Source organism: Diceros bicornis, chromosome 38, assembly GCF_020826845.1.
Source record: "Diceros bicornis minor isolate mBicDic1 chromosome 38, mDicBic1.mat.cur, whole genome shotgun sequence".
NCBI lineage: Eukaryota > Metazoa > Chordata > Mammalia > Perissodactyla > Rhinocerotidae > Diceros > Diceros bicornis.
In genome coordinates, this window is record NC_080777.1 from 16,881,157 (window position 1) to 16,908,692 (window position 27,536).

At 37.1% G+C, this 27,536-nt stretch overlaps 1 protein-coding gene across 1 annotated transcript in view; it reads left to right on the forward strand.

Annotated features, from left to right (window-relative positions):
* Positions 1-27,536, forward strand: part of USH2A (usherin) — a 747,185-nt gene that overhangs the window by 496,745 nt on the left and 222,904 nt on the right. The window contains exons 40-42 of the mRNA XM_058533703.1: positions 5,958-6,586; positions 16,283-16,617; positions 17,486-17,608. Coding sequence (XP_058389686.1) covers positions 5,958-6,586; positions 16,283-16,617; positions 17,486-17,608 — 1,087 coding nt within the window. The remainder of the gene's footprint in view (positions 1-5,957; positions 6,587-16,282; positions 16,618-17,485; positions 17,609-27,536) is intronic.

A 27,536-nucleotide genomic window follows, 5' to 3' on the forward strand; every position in this document is an offset into this window, starting at 1 on the left:
AGATCTTATTTTTTTCACACTTACAATTATACTGTGAATAAAGGGTGAAGCAGTGAGGGAAATTATCCTGCTTTACTTTTCCCTTCAGCATTTTTGTGCATTTTCCTCCCTGCATTCATGGTTAAGATTCTAATAACAGTTTACAAAGGAAGAGAGGTTCCTCTGGAGTAAGACAGAAAGACATTGCAATGTGAATTGAAATCTATATCTAACAGAACACATTTCTTCCTCATTTGTTGTCTGGCAAAATTCTACTCGTTCATCCAGCCTCAGCTCAAACTGTCACCTCCTCTGTGAAGCCTTCCCTACTCATTGCTACCTTAGAATTTGGTCTGTATTTACTTGTGCCCCATCAACATCCCCTTCTGAGTTGTAACTTCTCATGACCTCAGGCTCTGTCTCATTTATCTTCATATATCCAGTGCCTGGTGAAGGGTCTGATACACTGCAGGTGCCCAAAAATTGTTAGTTGAAGAACTGATTAAAAAGAGTTTCATGTAAACAAATCCATGAAAATTCGACCAAACAAACTTTAACTGGGTACTCCCAGGGTACCAGGGACTGAAAGAGACACGAAAGTTACAAGGATGAATAAGACATTGTTCTTTCCTTGAGGCGCCCACCATCTGGAAACAGAGACATATAGTAAAACCATAGATAGAATATACAGTGCTGAGACTTCTATGAGAGCAAGCCCCGAGGAAGAGCATTTCCCTCAACAGGGGATGTCAGGAAAGCCTTCCCAGAGGAGAAGACCAGGAGAGGGGACAGGGAATAATTTATACTCGGAATTCGCTTTAATATCACATTTCAAATTTACTTCCTCGCCATTGGTCCAGAAGAAGGTGGAAGAAGCAATTGCTGTAGGAGGCATGCAGCAACACATGAGACCTGGAGGGCGGCTTGCAGAGTGTTCTGCCAGTGGTCCCTGTCTCTGAGTATGAGACAAGGAGGGTGAAGATGAGAGGCGATGTAAGAGAAGGGAATTCCCAAAGCGATCTTCATTCTTTGCCTCGGTCAGAGGCAGCCTGCTGGCTGTCCCTTTGATTCAACATTGGCTGTCTTAACTAGGGTAATTAGAGAGGCCTCTGCTAGCCCCAAACCATGTGCGACTTCAAATGAAGGGAGGAGGAATATACAAAAAGAGAATTTAAAAAGAAAACACTTTTTCTTGTTCATATCCTCACAACCTGTAATGACAGTAAAACCCTCTGAGTCCTTGTGACAGGGCAGGGGAAGTCAAAATGTGGTATCAAATTCGATTGATTAATCAAGATAAATCTAGAGCAGAATTTTCCAAATCATTTAATAAGTATATTTGTGCCCTTAAGTGTATTAATTTTAAAACTAATACTGCATGGCAAACATCTTTTTATGAGTGTGTTTTAGAATTTAAAGTCTCAACCTGCACCTTAAGAGTGTTCTATGTGAGAGAATAGTAGGAACATTTCTAAATGAGAGTGGAGCATATTCATATCAGTAGATTTTATTGAATGAAGAAATATGAACGACAAGTTTCAGAGGTGCGACACAATTATTTTGTTTTCTCCATTCCACATACGTTTCCTAATTGCTTTAAATATTAACTTCTGAATACTGACATGTTTAATCTTTCAAATAGTGATGTGGGTATCTATTTTACCCATAACAGAAGATTCATGATGAAAAGTAAATTATTTAATCTGCTGATTTTGAGGGCAAAATGGTTCTGTAAGTCTGTCATAACATACTTTATTTCCTCTTGTATAGATTCCACCACTTCCTCAATTCTTGCATTTCCAGAATGAACAAAAGCAAATATTTATTATTTTTACATTCTTATTTTTATATCCTGAGATCAAAAGCTAAAAGTGACCAACCGAAAATCCTTTGAAAAGATGGCTTGATTAGTGAAAAATTCTACCCACCTGGCCTCAGTTTCCCTCTTGAGCTCTTGAATCCCTTTTAAGCACATAAGGCACACTGCTCTTCCAAATTTAGAACATTTAGTTCTTTTAGGACTTCTTTCTGCCTTCATGAATTCTCACATTAACACTTTTCATTTTCTGTCCCAAACTTGCAAGGAAGAATCCATAGCCACTCACTGCACGGTATGCCCCAGTTCTGGGAGGCAAAGCATTCTTCCTAACTATACTCTACTGTCCTGGTCCCAGGAGAAATGACGAAAGAGTTTCCCAATATGGATTCTCCTACTTGCAGACTATCAACAAGTATCCTTCCAATTTCAATAACCTTCTAGTCTTCAGACGTTCCTTTTAGTTAACAATGATGCTTATATCACACAGCCCTTTTCCGTTGTCACGAAGCTGAACATTAATTTTTGTGCCAAGCTGTAGTGCCCATTCTTAACATTTTGGGGAGAATACAACTATTGTACCCTCTTCATCATCACAAAATTAATATTTATTTGTTGTATTGGTCCTATTACATTTAAGTCTTTTATTATGAGCCTTCAAAAATCCTTCTGGGAAGTAGTTGGAGTATAAACAATAAATTGATCAGAAAATTCGCAATTAAAATGAAGGTAGAATCCATCACTCGACCCTTCTGCTAACATATCAGTAGTGAATATCAAAAGGCTACATTAACAATTAGTCTATAACATATTGCTGTATATAATTATACATTCATATATTTGGCACTTTGATTTTTAATTCCTTGGCAAATTTAGGGGCTGTTCATTTGTGGAGTTCGTATTACTGAAAAGAGCTTTTAAACGAGTGAGATTTTAATTAGAATGGTAAAAACTTGCTTCAAGGGAATAACAAGAGCGTCACAGGAAAACTGAGCAATCATGGGTAACTCGAATAGCAAACAAGTGAAGAAGACCTAGAAAACCAACGAAAGTTACATACTCATTGAAGGAAGAAGTCATTCAAACTGTTTACTCATACGTATACACATATACACACGCGCATGTGCACACGCACGCGCCCTTCCCAATATGCACACCTGAGTATAAAAATAAATAAGCAGACCCCTCCGTTAACAATTTTATTGCTCTCTTTTAGGCTGGGGCTGAACTTTTGAAGCTGATGAGCAAAATAGTTTCCCATAAAAGATAATTTCATTTGCCAAAATGGAACGACTTTCCGTTATGAATGTTGTAATGAAATGGCCTGAAATATGAATCGGTGATCTGCACAGAAAGGATGCTCCTGGTCCCAGATCCAAGAGGGAGTTCTCTAAACAATTACACCCACGGAGAGGGCTGTACGGTTGTATTTTCATCACTAGCCAGCCGAGCTGTGTGGCTGTCAAACTTCCCAGTCTCCCCTCCAGTGACAGCCGCATTGACAACATGTTATGCCCCACATTGATTTTACAGTTAAGGAGTTGATTGTGATATATAGGGATTTTAAGAATTCAGCTGAGAGGCTGACTTTTGCCTTTTATCATTCCATTAAAATTTTATAACCATCTTTTTCATGTCATTTCATCCATGAATTCTTACTTTAGAAAGTGATAGCTACTGCTGGGCGCATAACTTTTCTGGTGTTCCGAGCTTTTTATTGTATTAGCAAACTACCCCAATTATAGTTATTACTCATGTTTTACATAATTGTGGTGACCCTTTCAACCATGCAGTGGCAAGCCAGTTGATTTGTATATAGAATTAGATGATTCGGCTTATCATTTTAAAGCACTAAATTGGAAGAGTGTGAGGAACCAGGTTTTAACACTTCCCTAGCCAAAGGAGCTAATAAAGCTGTTTTCAGCATTCTGTCCTGAATCACGCAAGTTTAAGGATCTTGCTCGCGACGAGAGCCGGGAGCCTACTCAGCTAGAGCGGGAAGCTAATAAAATGTATGCTGGCTTTTAAGGGAAAAAAAATCGTGAAATTGAAATTGAACATCTCTTCTTTCCCAAGATAAGAGAATATCTTTAAGGAAGGGCTGTGTTCTGTGGGGGCTATAATATTATCATTGTATTCAGGACAAATAAAAGGTTTATCCCCCCATAACAGAGAACAAACTAGATCATTGTTGTTTCTTTTCCCTGAAGAAGCTCACAGTTTGATAGTGCAAATATGAGGAATAATTATGCAAGACCCTGGTGAAAACCCTGATGGAAAATATTCTGATTTTTAAGTGTGTAGTATTCTATTTATAGAGGGGAAGGGTGAGCTAGGGTTAGACATTAAAGGTTTGAATCTCTGCCATTGATTTTACGGACCCCAATCTCAGAGGGTTTTGTTTTACAAAACAACATTGATATCTTACAAGATCCACACTGGCTTTTCTTTGGGAAATAGCCAAATCTAGATGACAACTATAAATAAGAAAGGATCCACATCTCTATTTTGATATAATAATTGCTACTGCTGCTGTATACCAGAAAGCAAAAGTACGAAATGTCACAGTGATTTTAAGCTTTAAAATGAAAAATAACAAGAGACTAAAACGGAAAATGTGATCCATATCAAAATCACTGTACTTTTAGGATTTTTCTCTCCAAATAGGATGCATTACCAAATTGTCAGAAATGGCTTGATTTCAGAGTTAGTGCACTGTCACATCTTTTCTCTCAAAAAGGAATTATGATTCTACCATCAGTCCAGTTGGTGACAGATATGTGGATCGTATTGTGTGAAAGTGTGCTCAGATAACCAGCTATTATTGTGGTCACTGGCTCTGCAACACAGTGGTCACGTTTAAAATTTAAACCTTGAGTATAACGCTGAATCAAATACACGCACTCACGTGATCAACGCTGTTTTAAACAATTACTAAATCCAAGAATATCTATTTTAAAGATTTTCAATAAAATCTAATGTTCACAGAAAAATCTCATAAATGTCAAAATTGCTGTAGGCAGAAAAGGGGAATATAGTATTTTCTTGATCTGTTGTAGCAATTTATAGATTTCAGGCTGTGGTTTATAAGAATGCTAAATGTTCTGGAATTACAGCTGTTACTGATCAGTGATTGAGCCAGATTTGTGTTATTGCACCGTGTTCTTGCTTGTACCTAGAGAGCAGTAAAGCCTCAATATAATAAAAAGCACCTGCATTTTAAATGAAATTTCAATTGAAAAACTTAACAGCCCTTCAAATTGCAGAATTTAACGCAGCCCAGTAAAGCTTAAATAACACTTTGCCTCCGCAGGCTGAGCCGTTTGCATTCAAGGTGACTTGATTGTGTCGCATGGTGAAATTATTTACAATTAAGGAATTTCTCTGGAGGGCTGCAGAATATTTGCTGTTCCACAACACCTATGCAGGCATATGGTGGGCCTCTTTCAGTATTCATGGAGCCTCCTGAACCTTTATGATAATTGAATCAGTTAGAGTGCTGAGTGGAGCAAGCATAAAACCTGTTAACCTAAAGGTCAGATCTGTGCATTGTTTATTTATCAGTAGGTGAAAGAGCTAAATCGGCAGCTTCTGTCACAGTCACAGTAAAAAATCACCTATAATATTAACAGGGAGTAGATAAATTGCAAAACATGGATTAGAATGATAAACAGAACTTGGTATAATACGGAATATATAATGAGAGATGCTGAAGGATTTTACTAGGCTGTAAAATACACGGGTTTGTTATGATAGTGTTATTGATTATAATTAGTTACTGGGGCTCTAGAAAAATGTGGCAGAAGCTAGAACTTCGGTTCCAACTGCCCTCTTGTATATTTCTCTTCTAGTTTTGTTATTTCAGAAAAGTCCTCCTGATATTTTTAATCATTAGCTTTAATAAAAAGAAATGATTTTGATAAAGCTGTCTTAGAAAAGAAAATGACAATTTGGTTCAATAATATTCAACAAGGATTTCTTGCACATTTATGAGGAAAGCAGTCAGGATCCTTGTCTTTATGATGTTTATTTACTTATTGGCCTTTACCAAGTGTACAATATCATACCCGGATAGGAGAGTTATCATTCATTTTAGCTTTAGTTTGCGGAGATGTGGGAAGTTTCCAAGAGGTGTCACTTATTGGATTTATTCTATTTATAGAACCTGGACCTATAGACCCTCCGATTCTTCTGGATGTGAAGTCAAGAATGATGTTGGTCAGCTGGCAACATCCTTCAAAGTGCAATGGAATTATTACCCATTATAACATTTACCAACATGGCCAGCTCTACTTGAAAACTTCTGGAAATATCACTAATTGCACAGCGATCCATTTACGCCCATATACCGCCTATAAGTTTCAGGTAGAAGCCTGTACTTCAAAAGGATGTTCCTTCTCACCGGAGTCCCAGACTGTGTGGACACTCCCAGATGCACCAGAAGGCATCCCAAGTCCAGGGTTGTTCTCTGATACCCCGACATCTGTGATTATATCTTGGCAACCCCCCACCCATCCCAATGGCTTGGTGGAGAACTTCACTATTGAGAGAAGAGTCCAAGGGAAGGAAGAAGTTACTACTCTGGTCACTCTCCCAGGAAGTCATTCCATGAGGTTTATTGACAAGACTTCTGCTCTTAGCCCATGGACAAAATATGAATACCGTGTACTGATGAGCACTCTCAATGGAGGGACAAACAGCAGTGCTTGGGTAGAAGTGACCACAAGACCCTCAAGACCTGTTGGAGTGCAGCCACCCATGGTGCATGTGCTAGGACCCGATGCAGCCCAGGTAAGATACTGAGTGTTCTGTCTCCTTTGCAGACTTAGGAATTCACCCTGGATCGACTCTGTGTTGAACAGAGCCATCTACTGACAAAACGCGCACATTTGTTCTTTCAGGCATTCACTGGAGAAACTGGGTTTTGGCCTTTGGCCCAAACTATCTTGAATTCGATGTCAGTTTTTCATTTCTCCCTGTATCCCCTTAATTATATTGTCGAGATGCTTCCATTTGCCTCACACACCTGAAATACTTTGAATGCCACAATGGGATGCTTAGCTTAACCACCACGTCAGATTTAAATAGATCAGAAAATGAGAAGAGATGGGAAAATACAGAGGGAGAGATTAGCATATTAACAAAAGTTCCAATTACCGATATTCTGATTTTTTTTTAATGATCGAAGAATCAAAATGATGGGGGAAGAAATAAAAATAGCCTATTAATGGGCTAGCTAGAAAGTGTTCAATTATTCTCTTCATTCTACCGGGAATGAACTCTGGAGGACAGGATAACTACCATTGTTTTGGCTTGCATACAAACTTCATTCAAGGGAAATTAGTGTAACCAAACAGGAGGGAGTTTTGTAGCTTAGAAGCCTCTTTTGTGTAAATACACACATGCTTCCATGGATTCAGTCTTGTACTTCTGCCAAAAGCATTGGTACAGTGGCTTGCTCACCAGAGCGCAAAACAAAGGGCATCTGCGTAACAGCAAAGTTCATCTGTTGAAATTATTACTTGGATCTGTGTTGTGTGTTCTGTCTCCCCCACCAAAGGCAAACGCTAGGCGATGCTAAATAGCGTAAATTGTTGAAGAAATTTAATTTAACCTCCAAACTAAAGTCTATTTTAAAAAAGTCTTTATTAGTTAGTTCCAACATGAAACTGGTTGAAACAACACACCTTTTTGATAGAAATATCAAAAGTGTATAGAATTCTCTTGGTGAAACATTAAAAGAAAATTAATTTGAAGTACATGATATATGATGTTTATTATGTGAATTGGGCAACCTTAAGAAGTGCTGTGTGTTCAAAGTAAAAACCAAACCAAACAAAAGAATACTCCAAACAAACCTAGAGTTATTAATCATTCCAGAAATGACTTTTGTTTTTAATCCTAAGGGAGTTTTGTGAAACTTCGGTAGCAATACCAATCAATATGATACTACATAAACGCAGTGCCTTCACAAAGGCAAAGCTAAATAATGGACATTTTTCTGGATTCTTTCTAACAAAAATTTAATAACTAGGCAGATCTGAAAAAGAACAAATATTTTCAGAAGAATAATGGTTCACTGCACAGTTCTACTGGATTCAGCATACACAAACGATGATCAAAAGTATCCAAAACTAGTTCCTTGGCTTTTTCTTTTTTTATTCCCTCTTTTGGTTTTATAACCTCATCCAGGAAAGAAATAATATACATAGCTTGTCAGCTTGCCACTGTAAGGTTTGGATTATCTTGGCTTAGAAACTGAATCTCACGTGCACACACCAGGTCGGGAATCTAAAAGTCTCTGAGAAGGTGTCTGAAATACACGACATTGTACACTAGTGATATTTTTTTGAAATTCACGCCTTTTATTAATTCTCATTTTATTTATAACTAGGAAATCTAAAGTTATCAGTGAAGAGAGTCATCAGGAATATTCAACTGAATCTAGTACTAGATTATATGTACTTAAATACTATTAGAACAACATATTTATGCTTCAGTATTATTGGCTCACATTATGTTCAGAAAGATCTTAGGACTGTCAAAGTACATTCTAGTGTTATAGCTTGTCTGGTAAATGGAGGCATGTGACAGCGATGCAATGATTTCTCTTTATAAAATATAAGATTTAAAAGTTAAAATCACAAATAGATAAAATATTTATGAGAAATAAGAGAAGGATAGTCATTAATGTATTGGTTAAGAAATGTATTCAATATTTACCGCATAGAGTCATTCCAAGTATTAGGATGAAGGAAATCAATAATATTAACAACAACAACAACAATAACTTCAGTTCTACTGAGTTACTATTTATTGAGCATCAACACGTCTTTATGAGTGCCTCTTTTAGGTGCTGAGAATACAGTAGAGATCAAAACAAAATTCCTGCCTTCATTGGGCTTACATTTTAGACAGAAGTACACAAGTAAATATATAATATGACCAGAAGTGACAAGGACTTGGGAGAAAAAACAAATCAGGTTAAGAGGATTAAAGAATGCCAGCTGAGAGGATGGGGGCTGGTAAAGGGAATGAACTGGTGTTTCACCATTTCTTCCCATTTTGTGCCATGTGTTCTTTTCACTATACCATGCCACCTGTAAGAAGTTGAGGAAGTTGGGAAAGTAAGGGAACCTACACATATGTAGAACAACTAGAAAACAATCTAAAGTAACGTATTACTAAGTGTAAAAAGAGGTGACATGATTTGGCATAGACATGAGCATTAAGAAGGGAAAATTGGAGCACACAGCTGCATATCAAAATCATATTCTTAATATCTTATTTGATTATAAGGAAAATAAATAATATGTAATGTCAAAGTTGTGTTATCTGAAAAGTGAAAGCCATGCACTTTTCTTTGGTATTTAATCACTTAAGAAAATTCGTTTCATTTCCTAAAGTTGGTAAAGATGCTCTACCAAAACCTGAAAAAGATAGTTCAATAAAGCTATAGACTAATTTCATATGTGAATATAGATCCAAAACTTCTAAGTAGAATGTTAGCAAGTTGAATTAAGGAGTATATTAAAAGAATCATATAACCAGGACAAATTTGGTTTGGTTCCAAAAATGTAAGGATGGTTCAACCTCAGGAAATCTGTCAACATACTTCTTAAATCAACTGATTAAAGGAGAAAGCCCATGTGTTTTTTTTAATAATAGATGCAGAATAGGGACTTGTAAGATTCAGCAGCCATTTCTAACAAAAATTCAACGTAAAATCAGATTAGGATGAAGTCGATTTATAATATTGCTGCACTGAAGTCTTGAATACAATTGAAGACTAATAAAAAATAAAATGTAGAAATAACTAAGTTGTATAACTGGGATGCAGCAAAAAAACATCTTTTATGGTGATCACTCGAGCCTCTGAACTCTGATGGCCCATCGGCAGCCCCATCTTCTCACAGCTAAAGCAGAATAAAAGAGAGCAGGCCTGCGGGTCTCAGCTCTTCACGTAGTAGAGTCCTCACTCCGTTCACCAGCCTTGGCATGTGTGCCGCGAGGAACAATAGTGTCACCCCTGTTGTGTCCATGCATAGCTTTCCTACAGTGTGTACTCTCAGCCTTGCTCATTTACAGGTTTTGTAATAAACCAAAGTAAGAGGAGTTGAGTCTTAATCATCATTCTCACCTGTTTTTGAAGATGGGCTGGTCTTTGATGTCTGCTTAAATCAAACCATAAAAAAAATTATAAAATCTTATGGAAGGAAATAAAATACTACGCAGATATTTATTGAGTTCATGTTACATTCATTCCAGGAATTCCTCTCTTTTAATCTCTGCTACAACCCAATCAGATAAATGCTATTATTGTCTCCATTTAACAGGTGGGAAAACTGAGAATTAAGAGATTAAGAAACCTACCTAAGATTACATAAAGAGTAACAGTTGGGATTCACACTAAGAAATATGGTTCCAGAAGCCTATGCTTTTCTCCATTTCTTTACACTGCGACAAGTGGAGAATATGCTGTCTTCCTGAATGGAAGGACTTCATTCTATAACAAGTCAATCCTTCCAAAGTTAACATGTATACCTAACATCATTCAAATCAGAATGCCAATGATGTTTTTCTTTTGTTTCAAACTGGATAAAATGATTTTAAAGTGTGAAAAGAAGACTAAATGGTTGAAATATTCTAGAAAATTGTGGAAGAAAAAAATAATGAGGTAACATCTTCTTTAGTATTTATACTTACTCTAAAGCCACCAAATCACAACAGTGTGATATTGGCATGAAAACAGACAAATGGTCATTGAAACAGACTGGAGAGTTCACAGACAGATAGGAGTATTTGTGAGAACTTAACTTATTGTAGAAGTGACATTTTATTTCATTGGGAAAGGATGATTTGCTTTAAAAATGATACTGGCCTAACTGATAATCCATGTGTAGGAAAAAAAAAATAGATCTCTCTACCATATTATATTGTAACTAAATTCCAGTAAATTAAAATTTTAAAGTTAAAAAAATAGAAAGCTTAGAAGAATATAAGGAATTTTGTATAGTTTAAAGGTTGGGGAGTTCTTTCTAAAGAAAAAAAAGAACTTCAGCAGACTTAAAAGAAAAGATAGTTATATGTAGCAAGAAAATAATTTGATTGTTTTTTGGGAGACATAAGACCCTCGCAAAAAAGTTCAACTCCAAAAGATAGATGGGGAAAATACATCTATAACACATATTATAGAAAAATGCATTATTTCCCCATAATATACAAAGAATTTCTAATAATCTGTGGTAAAAAGACAATTTGATAGAAAATAAAGTATAAAATATGAATAAATAATTTAAATAAGAGGATATATAAATAGTCAATAATATCTGAAAAAACGTATACCTAACAAAAAGTCCAGGGAATGGAAATTAATCAAACAAATAACTAAGCAATATTGGCAAAAACTAAAAGGAATAGTAATTACAAAAGTTTGTGAGGACATAGATCATGGGTACTTCTTTCATTGTGATAAAGTGAATTACCTCAACCTTTTCGTAAAGTAGTCTGTCAATAATGATTTAAATTAAATATACATTTACCTTTTGACATAGCAATTCTTGCTAATCTATTCAGTACAAAATAAATTCAATGGTATGTATGCATACATTTTCAAATATCGTTTTTAGCAGTAAAGTAATGTCAATAGGATAATAACTGAATAATTTGTATTCGGCCATGTAATGAATATTATGCATCAGCAAAAAAAAAATGATAAGATGTGTCCATGAGCTATCATTAAGTGTGAAAAGCAAGTTGCAACTTAATGGGTATAGAATAAATTTTTTTCAGTAAACAAAGCTAAAAGACAGAAAGCTTACATATGTGTGGATCTATTTGCTGTGCTTATATGAACATTCCAGAAAATGTGGAAGAATGCATTCCAAGCTATCACCTTTCGCCTTGAGAGAGTGGGAATGGAGAGAGATGGGAAGAGAAAGAGGTGAAGGGCCATAATTAACTTTCCCTATATATTATATCTTTGAGCTCTTTCTCTGATTGCAAAATGCAAATCTAATATCTGATATGAAAAATTAATATGAACAATTTTAAAAGGAAAGGAGGACATTTTGAAAGAGAACTTTAATTTTATTTCAACAACTATTTAGTGTACATCTTATTTTGTATAAGAAGTTTTGCCAGGGAGTCAGTTAAGAGGGATCGTCATATGGAGTCAAATTACCACACTCTCAGGCCTTCATGTCTTGAATTGATTAAGTAGTCTTAGAATTATACAATCTTATATGTTGACATGAGGGCAAGGGTGCTCTTTTCACATTAGACATAAAGGAAACCAAGGCCCAGAGATGTTAAGTGTTTTGCTCGAAGTCCCACAGTTTTAGTCGAATAGTCTTGATCAACTATCAGGGACATTTATTCTTCGCCTATTCTCAACCCATTTTGTCAATCTTCATAAATATTCGTAAAGTTCTTAAACATAGTTTGATGGAGTTAAAGTTACAATATTTATGTATGTTTCTTTTTTCAGGCCTGAAACCAACCAACTAACCTGCATTCATCAATTTTTGCTTAAAATAGGCATTCTTTGGAGGTGTCTTGATCTCTAGGGCGAGCCACTCTTCAGGGATCTAAACGAGTTGATTAAAGTCAGTGGCTCCTTAAACACCTAACTAGCACACGCCTGTCCTATTTTCTGAAAACTTATAATAACTAAAGAGAAAAATGGAAATCTAAACAATTAAGAACCACTTAATTAAAAGAAATAATTATTATAGGCAAGGCATCTCTGAAATAACCATTTTATTTCTAACTGTAAGCATTATTTCTATGTAAAAAATTTCAATGTAAAATTATTGTTTTAGAGAATACATCTCTTGCTTATTCAGACCAGGAACATACTCTTTGGTCTGAGTTTTCTGGGATGCAACATTTCCTAATCCTTCCTGTGAACAATGGATATATAAAAGATTAGGGGAAGTTCAAGTGCCTGAAAGTTTTAATCTCATATACTTTGGCCGCACTGTGGTAGATGTGGTCACAAGCATAGGAAAGAAGAGAATACAATATTTAGCTAGCTGGCTCCTTAAAGATCTTGGACACATTTTTTTTTTTTTTTTGATGAGGAAGATTGGCCCTAAGCTAACATCCGTGCCAGTCTTCCTCTATTTTGTGTGTGGGATGCTGGCACAGCAGGGATTGACAAGTGGTGTATAGGTCTGCATCCGTACCTATGAACCCCAGGCCACTGAAAGTAGAGTGCGTGAACTTAACCACTATGCCACTGGGCCAGCCCCCTGGACACATTTATTTTTAATAATAGCTCCAGAATATTTCCAGAAGGGTGATCAAATTAGATATCATTTATGTTAGTCTACTAACTATAATGACAGTTGCCTTCTCTACCTTGTTATAAAAGTCTTTCTAAAAATGTTCTGTAGAAGTAGATTCATGTCTTCCAACTCAGCAGTGTCAAAAAGATACATTTTTCTAAGTCCGTAACTTTTTAAATGATAAAAATAGCTCACTTCTGTATGTAAACATTTTCTAGTAGAGAAAATAGGGATTTTTTTAGATCTTCAAGTGACTATCTCCAGAGTCATTCCATTAAATCTCTTAATCTCTAGTGGTAGATATCTTACTCAAGTTTTATCTTATAAACACTTTTTCTCAGCGTCAATACTGAGTTCCAAATCAGTTCACTCTTGGCTCAACTTCTACGCAGACTATCTTCTAAGTTTTAATTCTTTCAAGTGCTGCCAAACTTTGCCCTGAACTCTCAGAATATTCTGGTTTCGAGAGGAAGGAAGTGGTATTCCATATAACAGTCGGGTTGAATTGAGTTGTGATAACACTTCCATTTTTCATTTACATCACAAGTACCAGGAAGCCCCCTGAATTTGACCTTGACTTGTTTTCCAGTCCACGGAGAGTATTGCACCACTAAGACAAATAGAATCCTATGTCTGCTCTACAACCTTTGCTTATTTCACATTTCTTTGATCTTTTCTACATCCAGACAAATCCTATATGCTCATAAGGAACAAATTTAAAACTTCTCTTCACCCTCAGCACAGTGTGGAACTTTCCAAGAAGTTTTTAAAATTAGCAATGATTTCGAGCCATGTAGTGAAACTTGAGCCTGCCCTGGTGGTCTAGTGTTTAAGATCTGTACTCTCACCCCCATGACCCGAGTTCGTTGCCCGGTCAGGGAACCACACCACCCATCTATCGGTTGTCATACTGTGGTGGCTGCATGTGGCAGTGATGCTGAAAGCTATGCCACCAGGATTTCACATACCTGCAGGGTCACCCATGGTGGACATGATACCAGCTCAAGACAAAGTTGCCATGAGGGAAGCCATATTGTAGAAAAGAAACCCTATTGTAACCTTGAATGACCTCTGACAAACTAACCCAGCTGGATATGCACCCACCAGGAGATCTAAATGCTCTGTAGATTTTATGACCCCTGCTTGTGTATGTACCTCCCAGCTGTGATAAGATGATAACATAATTCTTTTGAGTTCCTTAGGAATGTGATGACCCCCAAACAGAGAGTCTGTGCTGATACCCATCATCAATGAAAACTGAAAGATCTGTTGTGGTACTCCTAGTCTGTAATACTCGAGGGTCAACATTCCTAACCCCCTCCCCTATAACCCACTGGCGTATATAATTGCTGTAAGATTTTGTGCCCCTTAAGATGGTTCTTTGAGACGTTAGTCAGCCATCTTCCCCCTTGCTAGCAAGCTGTAATAAACTGCCTTTTCTTTTCCACCATCTTGCCTCTTGACGATTGGCTTTTGTCTCACAGCGAGCAGATCGTGCCCTTTGTGTGGTAACAGACAAGTTTCAGTAGAGCATCTAGACTAAGACAGACTAGGAAGAAGGATCTTGTCACCCACTTCCAAAAAATTTGGCCATGAAAATGCTATGAATGGCAGCGGAGCATTGTCTGATACAGCGCTAGAAGGGGAGAGGATGGGTCAAAAAGACCAGGCAGGGTTCTGCTCTGCTGTACACAGGTTCGCTAGGAGTCAGAATAGACTCCCCAGCACTAACAGCAATAAAGTAAAATTTGAGTAGATATTGGGCCATTGTTAATTATAAATTAGGACAGTAATCATCACGTGACTGCCCAACTGACGTGTAGTGGGAGCTCATTTTGTCACCTTCTCTATTCTAATTTTTCTATTACTCCTTTCTGATTTTGATTTTGTATAGAGTCACACATGTATATATTAATACATCACTTTGTGGAAATCTATCCTTTTTTTTTTTTTTGGTGAGGAAGATTAGCCCTGAGATAACAACCACTGCCAATCCTCCTCTTTTTGCTGAGGAAGATTGGCCCTGGGCTAACATCCATGCCCATCTTCCTCTACTTTATATGGGACGCCACCACAGCATGGCTCAACAAGTGGTGCATGGTCTGCACCCGGGATCCAAACCTGTGAACCCCAGGCCGCCTAAACGGAGCTGTGAATTTTAAAGTTTCAAAATAACTATATGCTAAGAGAAAAATATAATCTAGTTGGCCAAGACTACAATCACTTACTGACCTCCATCTCTGTGTACATGGCATTAAATGGGTATCAGTTTAGGCCCTGCTGCCAAGAAGCTTACGGTCTATATGGGAGATGAAATATATACCATAAAATTTAAGGAACATTGTAAGGCAACAATAAAGGAGATGAATCATGTTAGCATATAAAAAAGTGATTTTTAATGGCCTATGCGCATTTTCTAGGGTCCTTATTTCCCAAAAGAGCATGAGTATATTACCACCACGCCTTTACAAAATTTAGAAAAGGAATGTTAAACATTATGGTATTCCATTACAAAATGTTGTTGTTTCTTTCTTCTTATGCTCAAGTACATGAGTTAGTTAAACAGAATCATCTCTTGGTTGCCTTTTTGAAAGCTTTCTGTATGTCTCTTTTCTTTGAGAATAGGGGGAGTTGTTATTGCTTTACTTTCTAGAGTATGTGCAAGTGAGGCTCAGGAACTCAATTGTGCATCCTCAGAAAATGCAAATAATTATTTCCCACTTCCCATCATCCAAAAAGAAAAAAGAGTAATGACATATTCAGAGTCACACTAACAATGCAAAGCAAGGAGTTCTGGTGTTTCATTTAATTGAGTTATAAACAAGAAAACTATCAAATCCTGCCGCTCCCCCATTGGTGCATGTGGATGTGTGAATTTTTTCCATGTGTGTGCTCTGTGTCTCTCAGAACCCCCACAGTGGAGATGAGTCAGCAAGGTGTGTATTAGTCTGACAGTCCTAGAAAGGATCGAGACGAAAAGCCAAGTCCAGGAAACAGCATTTCACTTAGTTCCTGGTGTACTGTTAATTGATCCCAAAGCCTTCATTACTGTCTAGTGCAAAGGGCGAAGTTGAAAATAGGCATTTAGAAAGAGATTTAACTGAAAACGAGACAGAGCAAAATTCTAGGCCTTGTGAACTACAGTTGCTCTGTTCCTGTGTTGTCACGCTGATTCTAAGTTTATCTTTTATTTCAGGTCACTTGGAACCCCCCACTCATCCAGAATGGAGACGTGCTTAGCTATGAGATCCGCATGCCTGACCCTCACGTCACAATAACCAATGTTACTTCCTCAGTGTTAAGTCAAGTGATTACTCATCTGATTCCTTTCACTAATTATTCTGTCACCATTGTGGCTTGCTCAGGGGGTAATGGATATCTAGGAGGGTGCACAGAGAGTTTACCTACCCATGTTACCACCCACCCCACCCTACCCCAGGATGTTAGCCAATTATCAGTGATTCCATTAAGTGAATCGTATGTTGGGATTTCTTGGCAGCCACCATCCAGGCCAAATGGACCCAATTTAAGGTAAGAGAGCGACTGCTTTTGGATTTTGCTATGGTCTTTTCTCTCAAGCAAGGAGAGAAGGAGGCTTTTACTCATGTATGAACATAGAACTAATTCCTTATTGGGTATCTCCCATTCATATATTTCATACACTTGCATATTGTGTATCTTCACTTATATGGAACCGTGAGAGTTCATCAAAGTGGAAATATCAAAATATTGTGAGGAACTAAAAACTCTTGAAACAACAGTCACTATTCTCTAACAATTCTCTACATAATTCTTGATTTTCAAAGTGTATTTTTATTATATGTTAAGCAAACTCGATGCATGTTCTAAATGCTACATTTGCACAAATATGCCTCAAAATTCCAAAGCTAACACAATGATTCTTTGGCATATTATTAATCTGGAAATTTGTAAAGAATAGGGCCAGGGATATAGATAAGATAAATGAAAAGAATTTCGATTCAGAAATGGCTTTGTAACCACTTGACACTTAGCCAAACCTGTGGAGTTGATAATATTATCATTGATTATAAAGTATTGATGGTAGAAGTCTTAGGAAATCACTAACTTTTAAGCTTTTTGTATTTCTCCTTTGTGTGTACTGGCAATAAAGTTTCGACAAATCAGACAGAAGAAATCTAAAATGTCACCATTCTTACTGATAATAGTAAAATGTGAATGTAACTAATTGTTTCAAAATAATTGAATTGACACGAGCTAGACAAAAATGATTATCTGGAAACAACTTTGTAATTGTAAATTAAGATATTTTCTGTATGTTGATACATATGCGCCACACACTTGTACCATGAAACAACCTGAATTTTGGTAATAGCATTAGTTGAGAGAATCCTGATGTTTCCGCTTGTCTTTGCTTTAGATACGAGCTTCTGAGACGTAAAATCCAGCAACCACTTGCATCAAATCCCCCAGAAGATCTAAATCTGTGGCACAATATTTATTCAGGAACTCAGTGGTTTTATGAAGATAAGGGTCTTAGCAGGTGAGATTACAAAAGCTATAAAAACAAATGCTGGCATTTAGTTTGGGGCATGTTGAATAGTTCAAAGTATCTTAGTGTCTTCCTTGTGTGAGCATGTTATCAGTTAGCAATAAAACATGTTCGGTTATTATCGGAGGCATTAATCGTCGAACCGCAACAGTCAGCTTGTTTAATATTTGCCATCTTAACTGCATGCTTAAAATAAGCCTTTTGAAGTTGAATTTGTACGTGTTTGAGCCTTAACCTATTGCCTTTGTCATGGCTCTAGCCAGACATGAAAACTTAATAGAGGAATTTGGAAATATTGAACATGTACAAAATTAGAGGAATGACTGGCACTTAAAAATGCTTGCTGCTTCTGGGCAATAATGCTAAGTCATTGATTCAGTCCACAAAATTTATTTAGTTAACAGACTTGAGACTTGAAAGAATTTAATCTAGAGTTCAAAGAAATCAAAAAATGGACAAATAGGTAATGTCAAAAAAAAGTACTTCGTGGGAGAGTCGGGAGATCTGGGTCCTGTTTCATCCTGGGCTAGAGAACTAGCTTTGTGATCTTCAGCAAGTCACTTAACTTCTCTGGGCTTCACTTTTGTGGTCTATAAAATGAGACGATTGGATGGGATTAAATGACTTCTAAACCTCATGAGTCCAAGTAATGTAATCAAATTTCAAAACAACGCAAATATAGTTTTATGAAAACTTTTCAGACATATTTTTCAATAATTTGTCTATCAGGTTGATTATTTTTCTAGACTCGCCACTGACTAGCTCTACTCTGAATGCTGTGCACAACTCTGGCCTTGCCTCCCCACCCCCTCACCTGGGCCTCTCTGTTCCAGCCACATCAGCATTACTTTCGGTACCTCTAACATGCAACACTCGCTCACTCAGCTCCTCCCCATTGCTGCTATTTTCCTTTGTCTGAATAGATCATCCCTTCGTCTTGGCCTAGAGGTTTCCCAATAGGCTTCTCTGCCCGCTCTCTCCCTGGTCTGAATCAGCTGCTCCTTTAATGTATTTCTATAGCACACCCTCCACGTGTAGCTATTGTCATTGTAATGTACTGGTCTGGCTACTTGTCTGGACACCCCATTGTATTGTCAGATCCACTAGGAGGCAGGACTTTATCTTCATGGCTTCTGTATCCCAATCCTTACCATAGTGCCTAGCACATAGTGGGCAGTCAAATAGTTGCTAAATGAAAGACTACGTTAGCTCAGCATATCCTTTTTATTCATCCTGAATTATCACGGTCATTAGACTATTTGCCACTATTTTTCGATTCATTATTTACTTAATCCAGCATTGCTATAAAATTATCATTTCAGTTGAATAAATTCATTTATTTAGCAATTTCTTTTTGCTTACTAGATAGTGAGAGGCACTATAATAAAAAACAAAAGATGAATACAACATAGCCCTTACCCACAAAGAACTCACAGTCTAGTGGAGGAAACCAAACACACACACACACACACACACACACACACACACACACACACACGATTATATATGTATTAATTGCTATCATCACAGTTAACTAGAGTCACCAACCTTGCCTAGGAAAATCATATGGAAAAGTAGCTTTCTATGATTTGTGAACTCTAAGTGCCTTAAATGTAGCAATTTCCAAAATAAATAGAACTTGATTATTTAACATGACTGAATCTGATTTTTAGCCATGAGACGTTTGGCAGAAAAACGGAATGAGTCTCAGAAAGTTAATTTTGTTTCCTCACAGAAGAAATAAAAATTTATTAAAGAATTAAGACCAAGGCCAAAAATTGATTGATTATTGAATTTTGAATCCTTAGTGATGCCTCTAAGGATTTTTAATAAGTCCAAATCTAAGATTTAAGAAAAGAAATAAAGTGAAGGCCCCACAAATTGAATTGAAACCTAAGTTGACATAAACATACTGATGACAGCTGCTTCTAGAAGGGAAGTGTACATAGAGCAAAATGTGTGGAGGTGATATTTTGACTAGCCTCATAATGTCTAAATGTCAAGGGATTTTTTTTTCTGTTAGGACTAGCAAAGATCTTTTTTTATTCAAATAATTGCTACGACCCATGTAACCAGCTAGTGATAAAAAACAGTATGCATTTCTTTTTAATATTCAAAATAAATGACATGAGTCTTCTTCTCGTGAGAATGTTTTTTCTAGCCCTCTCCCCTTTTTAAGTCCAAAAAACCTAGAGGCCACTTCAGCCCAAGGGGGTGGGTTTTCTCACAAATCTGAGAAAAAACTGGAAATTAGTCCACTGATGGGGGCTATGTGCTGTGCCAGTTTTTCTGTTAAGAAGAAGTCATCTTGGCACCTGTCTCCTCCAGTGGCCTAGTGGTTGAGTTTGGTACACTCCACTTTGGTGGCCTGGGTTCGGTTCCCAGGCACGGACCTACACCACTTGTTGGCAGCCATGCTGTGGTGGTGACCCACATACAAAATAGAGGAAGATTGCCACAGATGTTGCCTCAAGCCAAAAAAAAGAGGAAATTGGCAACAGATGTTAGCTCAGGGCGAGTCTTCCTCAGCAAAAAAAAAAAAAAAGAAGTGATCTTTTTTTGATTAGATGCTGTCATTAACCACCTTGACTGCTGGCAACCAAGGCTCATCACCCCTACTGGTCATCTAGCCGTCTCTCAAATTGTAGAGGGGAAAACCCGAGGGCTCAGCTCACTTTGCTGCACACTGGTGTTGCAGCTCCTTAGCAACACTCCCCTTTGACTTATATGTGTCTTGTTGACTTATTTGTTTGATTGGGTACTTTTTTGGGGGGGTGGGGGTGGGGATTGAATTCCAATGCCTTTAGGAGGGATATGTAATTTCCTCTTCTCCCCAGACTCCACCATTCCTTATTTTCTTCTTAACTTACATCTACATATATAAAAGGAACATTGAAATGTTTCTCCCTATCTTGACCCGACATCTCCATAGCTACATCTAGAATCACTTTTTAAAATGGCACTTCTCTTGATATAAAAAGTAAGACTAACAAGATTCACTGGCCATCCCTTTATGAATGTATTTGTGAGAGTAAATGTAAATTGAAGTCAATATCCTTGGTCAAATGGTCCATTTTGGTTAGCTATATGTTTATAAAATATAAAAAACACACCAATTTAATCTAAAATGTTATTATATTCTGAAACTCAAATCATTCTAGTAGTTATTTTTTTCCTTTGTATCTCCATGTACAAAGTAGAATGTTGAGCTAATTATCCAGATAATTTAGTTTAAACAAAAATACTTTTATTCTTATGAATGTCTTAAGTAAGAGGTGATTTTGTCTGAGTTACACAGCTAGTTGCCTCATTATTAAATTTTGCTCTGTCTGTGTAGACACAAACTCAGTGTAACTATAGGTTTATACTACTTGTCAGTTTCTAACTTTTCTTCCTTAATAATTCCGTGCAAAATGGCCAAGTTATGGTTGTTGGGGGAACCATAACTTTGGGTTTCCTGACATTTCCATCACTTGGAAAATCTGATGAACGTGCTGTTGTCATCTGATGCTGCCGAGGTGAGTCAGGCAGGGTTTAACAAGAGGGCAGCGACCTCCTTCATTTTAAGCATCAGTCCACCTTTACACGATTTTCAGCACCTTGCAGTGCCTTGGTTCCTGAGTGATCAGAAAAACGACTGAGAACACAGTGATGGTATGTCCTCCTTTTTGTTCTGGATTTGATGAAGAAAGAACAAATTATAAGAAATAATAAATTCTTTCTTCTATTTTGAGGAAAATATTGACTTGTAGATTATAACAACTTAGCTGCCATTAAGTTTATGAAGGGAGGTATGTTCTAACTCCTATTACTTTCAATTACTTATAAATTTCCACAAGTATTTCATTTGCAATGACAGTCTGGAGAGACCTTCATGTGACTCCTCAGGAATCAACTAATTCTGTTATCTTTAAATGAAAACATTCGAAGTTAATGAATATTCATCTTGTTTTCAATGAATGGTTGGACTTGATTCTTTTCAAGTTTAAATACTTAAGCTAAATATACTATAAAAGCTAAGTTTAAATCTTAGTGACATAGATTCTAATTATTTTTAACCTACAAAAAAGAAATGTTTCAAGCCCTAAAAAAAGACATGATTTCTGGAAGATAATATTCGAAAGAGTATAACTTTCGTTCTCCACCTTTGTGATGAGATTAAATGTGCGCAAATGACATTTCCTGCTTTGCTAATATGGAAAGACTGGGTCAACTCCATGACACATGTTCCTATAACATAAACATATTCAAGTTGTAGCTATTAAGTAAAGAAGTTAACTTTTCGCACATAGAGGGTGAGTGGAAGAAAGGCCTTTCTCCCACGACCACCAGCATGAGGTAAATCCTGTTATTTTCTTCTTTAATATCAAAATAAATAAAAGTCGAGCTTAGGAATGAAAGCCAACTTCTGTCGACACTGGTGTACCATCTCACAGCAATGTACTTAATTCAAAATGAGTTAAAATGTATCTTTCACATTTAAATTCAATTAGTAGAATCAAGGAGTTTTGCTCCATTGAGATTTTTTTCATTGCTCTAAATTTACCTCATGCTGTCCCTAATGTTTTCTTCAAAAAAGAAAAATCTAGGGGCCAGCCTGGTGGTGTAGTGATTAAGTTCATGCACTCTGCTTTGGCGGCCCAGGGTTCACAGGTTTAGATCCCAGGCGTGGACCTACACACCGCTTATCAAGCCCTGGTGTGGCGGCATCCCACATATAAAGTAGAGGAAGATGGGCACAGATGTTAGCCCAGGGCCAATCTTCCGCAGCAAAAAGAGGAGGATTGGCAATGAATGTTAGCTCAGGGCTAATCTTTCTTACCAAAACAAAACAAAACAAACAAACAAAAAACCAAACAAACAAAAATCTAATTTCTTTCTAATGTTGATGACATAGTAGAACAAAGACAGAAATTAGAGCAAAATTATTTCCAGTGTGACATTCTGGTGGCGTACGCATAGATAGCCACGGGAATATCAACAGCTGCAGCTTTCACTCACGATCAAAAAAAGTATTGTAAAAATGTTCGTGTGATCATCATTACTCTTCAATTTCAAAACAAAAATCTTCAGCAGCATTTTTAGAAAAAAAAAATCTTTCAGCAACAAATTAGTAGTGAAAAGAAAAAGTAGCCACCATCGATGGAAAATTCAAAGCACTACAGATTTAAGCAGTGGAAACAGCCTCACATTTTTATTTGTTTGCTTGTTTATCTGTTCCCACAAAGGATTTGAGTGTGTAAGGAACGGTATGCTAGCAGAGGTTTCTTAAATCCTCGAGTGTGTAATGTACTCAAGTGTGTGTTGGGTTGTGGCGGACAAGACGAGTTAGTGGAAGAAGTGAATGGCCTGCGTTTTCAGAAGCACGATTTATATTGGTGACAATATTGATACATGCATTCTGTTAGGACATCAATAAAGTTGACACATTTTTAATTCTGAGGAAAATAACCTGAGGCATTCTGTAGCTGCACTGAAGATTTTTATTTGTTCCCAAAACATATCAGACCATTTCAAGATACAAGCCTTCACACATTTTGCCCTGAATAACGCTTCTCACTGGACAAATGTCTTTACTGGACAAAATACCACTTGTTGTCAATACCCAGCCCAAATGTTACCTCCTCCGTAAAGACTTCCTGACTAGATAAGATTAAATGAGATGCTCTATCTGATGTGTGTTGAAAGAAAAAGGAATAAATGAATAAATATTTTAAAGGTCTCACTTAAAAACATGTTTCTGTAAAAATGTTTACACTCCAATAGAACAGAGATCACGCTCATTATGTTTAGCATCTAGAACGTTGTTAGTGCTCAATAAATATTTTTTGAATGAATGAACAAATTAATGAATGAATGAGGTGATGTTGTATCAAACATGAGAGACCAATATAATTGGTAAAAGAAACATCTTTCTAAGTTTCAGTAGGGATCATTTCTCTATCAGACAGGTAGATTTTTGTGTCACTAACCAACCAAATTATATGTGATCTGAAAGTTATGAGACTGAATACTTTAGTAACTATGAAATATCCATTCATTCATAAAATTATCTACTCAATAAACAGATTAAAAACTTCGTCATCTAAACAGAATCTTGTTATTTAATTCATTTAAGCAATAACAACTGAGCCTTGAAATGAGTATTGTTCCATAAATAAGATTTCAATATATGTTATCTTTTAGAAGGAAAAATACCATAGTCATGTCTATAATACAACAAAATCTACCATTTTCTGTGTGTGGATGAAGGGAGAGGCTGGAGGATGGTCTTAAACACATTAACCATTTGGGGAATAACTATTGTAACAGCCTAGTATCCCTAAATTGACCCTCAAATGATTGGTTTTACTGTCTACAGTATAGACTCAATATAAGTGTTCATTCACTTTGCAGATTTCAAAAGCTGTTTCCTACAGGGTTTGAAATGGTACATTTTTCAAGACGGATCTAAGGAGCACAATTAGTATTTAGGGAAGAAATTGATTGATACACATAAGTTTTGCATGAGTATGTGATGTCAATTGATCTAGCATTTTTCTTTTAAAAGTATTTTTTTATTATTAACTAAATGAACTATCCCATTTGCTGTTAATAATCAACACCTAAGTCCATCTAAAAAGTAATGTACTAGAGTGAATGAACAAAACACTTTAAGCAAACTAATACATTCTTTTTTTTTTTGGTGAGGAAGATTGGCCCTGAGCAAACATCTGTTACCAATCTTCCTCTTCTTGCTTGAGAAAGATTGTCTCTAAGCTAACGTCTGTGCCAATCTTCCTCTATTTTGTATGTGGGACGCTGCCACAGCATAGCTTGATGAGCAGTGTGTAGGTCCGCACCCGGGATCTGAACCTGCAAACCCCGGGCCACCGAAGCAGAGTGTGCAAACTTAAGCAGGCTCTGCAATCAGACTACGTCACTGGGCTGGCCCCTAATATATTCTTTTTTGACAAGAAGTGAAAACAGTGTATTTCAGTATTTCATTTAAGAGATCTTATTTCCTTAAGAATTTAAATTAACATGAAAGTTAAAGAAAATGCAAAAGACAAATGCATTACATCAAAGTAAAATGCCTCCTGATTTCTCAATTAAGTAAAATAATGACTAGTGGAAAGAATTTAACATTAGAATGAGGAAACCAGCGGCCCATCTAATCCTCTTAACTGTTGTGCAATCTTAGGCAAAGCCACTTAACTTCTCAGGGTCTCAGTTTTCTTATCTGTAAAATGTAGCAGATATTTTATTGTTCGAAGCAGGTAAATTCTAAAGCCATCTCTCACTCTAAAATTTTAATATTACTTTGAAAACAGACGTTCCAACGATATGTATCTATGTGGCCTAAATTTCTTGTATGCAGACCTAAATTGTATATTTCACCATACCCAAATTATGATGAAGTAGCTTAAAGGATCATAGTAAGAACTAAGGCCCTATGGAATTTATTTACAATTCACCATTTTAGTGCCTCCTGATATTAATTCCACTTGTAGAAAAGAACCACAAAAACGATATCACTTTAAAGCCATAAAGATGGCTAAATGGATAAGGGCATAGACAAGTGGAAAAAAAATTCAAATATTGTAGGAGAGAAGATTAGGCATCCAGACTCTAGCTAAATTTCTTTTAAGGCATTTTATGAAGTAAAACACAATTAAAAGTGTTCTACCCAGGGAGAGAGCTAATGAAGCTAAGGTCGCTGGTTCAGTTCCCCTGTGAGCCATTAGCTTTGTTTCATTCCATTGTCACAGACTTGCTACCCTCTTAACCCCGACTCACCATCCTTCAAATTCATACTGGTGGTTACAAAGGAAATTTGGCAAGACTGTTTGGAAGTGTAAGCAAAAATCTATCCCCTCTGCTAGAAAAATAACACAAAGATCAAGCCCCAGTGATACAACATCATCCAAGAATGGACAGATCAGATTATCACTATGATTGTTATTGTTACTGTTATCATCACCATCATGATTACGTTGGCAGTATAGCATTATGGTCAAAAGAGCAGACTCTGTAATCAGACTGTCTAGATTTGAATCAGCACTCTCCCGCTCACTAGCTCAACATCTTGGACAAGTTATTTAACTCTCTGAGCCTTATTTTCCTCATGTGCAAAATCAGTATTATAATAGCACTCGTAGGGAAATTGTGAGAAATGAATGAGTTAATACATATAGAAAATTCCTGACACATATTAAGTACTCAGTAAATGCTATTATTTTCATCTTTCAGTTGTCTTGGTCATATAGACTAGTTAGCACTTGCTAAAAAGCATATGTATTCGTTTTCTAGGACTGCTATAAAAGAACTGGGTGGCTTAAAACAACGTTTATTCTCTCACAGCTCTGGAGGCTAAAAGTCTGAAATCAAGGTGTTATCAAGGGGGTGCTTCCTCCAGAGGCTCTAGAGAAAGATCATTCCTTGCCTCTTCCAACTTCTGGGGCCTCAGTTTTTCCTTGTCTTGTGGCAGCGTAACTCCAATTTCTGCCCCTGTCTTCATGTGACCATCTTCTCCCCGTGTGTGTCTGTGTCTCTGTATCAAAATTTCCCTCTCCTTTCTTTTTTTTTTTTTTGTGAGGTTGACCAGCCCTGAGCTAACATCGGTGCTAATACTCCTCCTTTTTGCTGAGGAAGACCAGCTCTGAGCTAACATCTATTGCCAATCCTCCTCCTTTTGTTTTCCCCAAAGCCCCCCAGTAGATAGTTGTACATCATAGCTGCACATCCTTCTAGTTGCTGTATGTGGGACGCGACCTCAGCATGGCCAGAGAAGCGGGGCGTGGATGTGCTCCCGGGATCCGAACCCGGGCTGCCAGTAGCTGAACGTGCGCGCTTAACCACCAAGCCACGGGGCCGGCCCTCCTTTCTTTTATAAAGATATCAGTCTATCAGATTTAGGTCTCTCCCAAATCCAGTATGACCTCATCTTGACTTGATTACATCCCCAAAGATCCTATTTCCAAATAAGCACACGTTCACGGGTACAAGGAGTTGGGATTTAAATGTATCTTTTTGGAGGACACAATTCAATCCACTACAGCATACAAAGCAGAAAAAAGAAAGAAAATGAAGGCATGAGGAGAGTTGGTAAAGCAGAGAGATGTAGAAGATCTGATACTAATACTTATTTGGGGGAAATAGATAAATAGCTTCCAAGAAATCACTAAATCCTTACCTGCAGCTACAGTAACAGAGCAACACCCTTACATGTGGCTGAGGCAGAGCCCTGAAAAAATATCTTTGGCCCATAAATGAGCAACAAACTGAGGCAAGCAGACTTCTTCCTGGGTAGTAGCCAAATGCGGTGAGAATCCTGACATAATTTTGGTCAAATTATTTAGCACAATTCTGCCAATGGCACCCTCCCCTTGTTGTCATGACTAATAAGTTGTGACTTACTGAGACAAATTCCATATCTGCATTGGATGCGAGGTATCCTGCATGATCTTAAACCCAAATAAGGGGACGACGATCTGAGGCCAGCATTTGCCCTGCGTCCTGGATGCCCCCCGGGGATGGTCATGTGTTGTGCGATCTGTATAAGCAAGTTTCTGGATCTAAACTATTGTCCAGTTGAAGGCTGAATTGTGTCTATAAATAGCATTTTCTTTCCCAGGCAGTTTTGAACCAAACAAAGAAAACCTGATAGTCTTTTGCCTGAAACAGCCAAAAGGGACAAGGAATTGGGGGCTTTACTCTATCATCGATTTAATGTATGACGTGGAAAGCCCTCATCATATCATATTGCCATGTCCAGTTTTCTCCTCCTGCAAAGCAATATTCAGTTTCCACTGTATTGACTCAAGTAAATATGTTCCCACGATGGCAAAATACAGCTCACTGTAGCAAAACTCTCAGCGGGAGAGTGTTGTACGCTTTGGTCACAGTTACGATTTAATTTAGGGCTTTATCTGTCTGC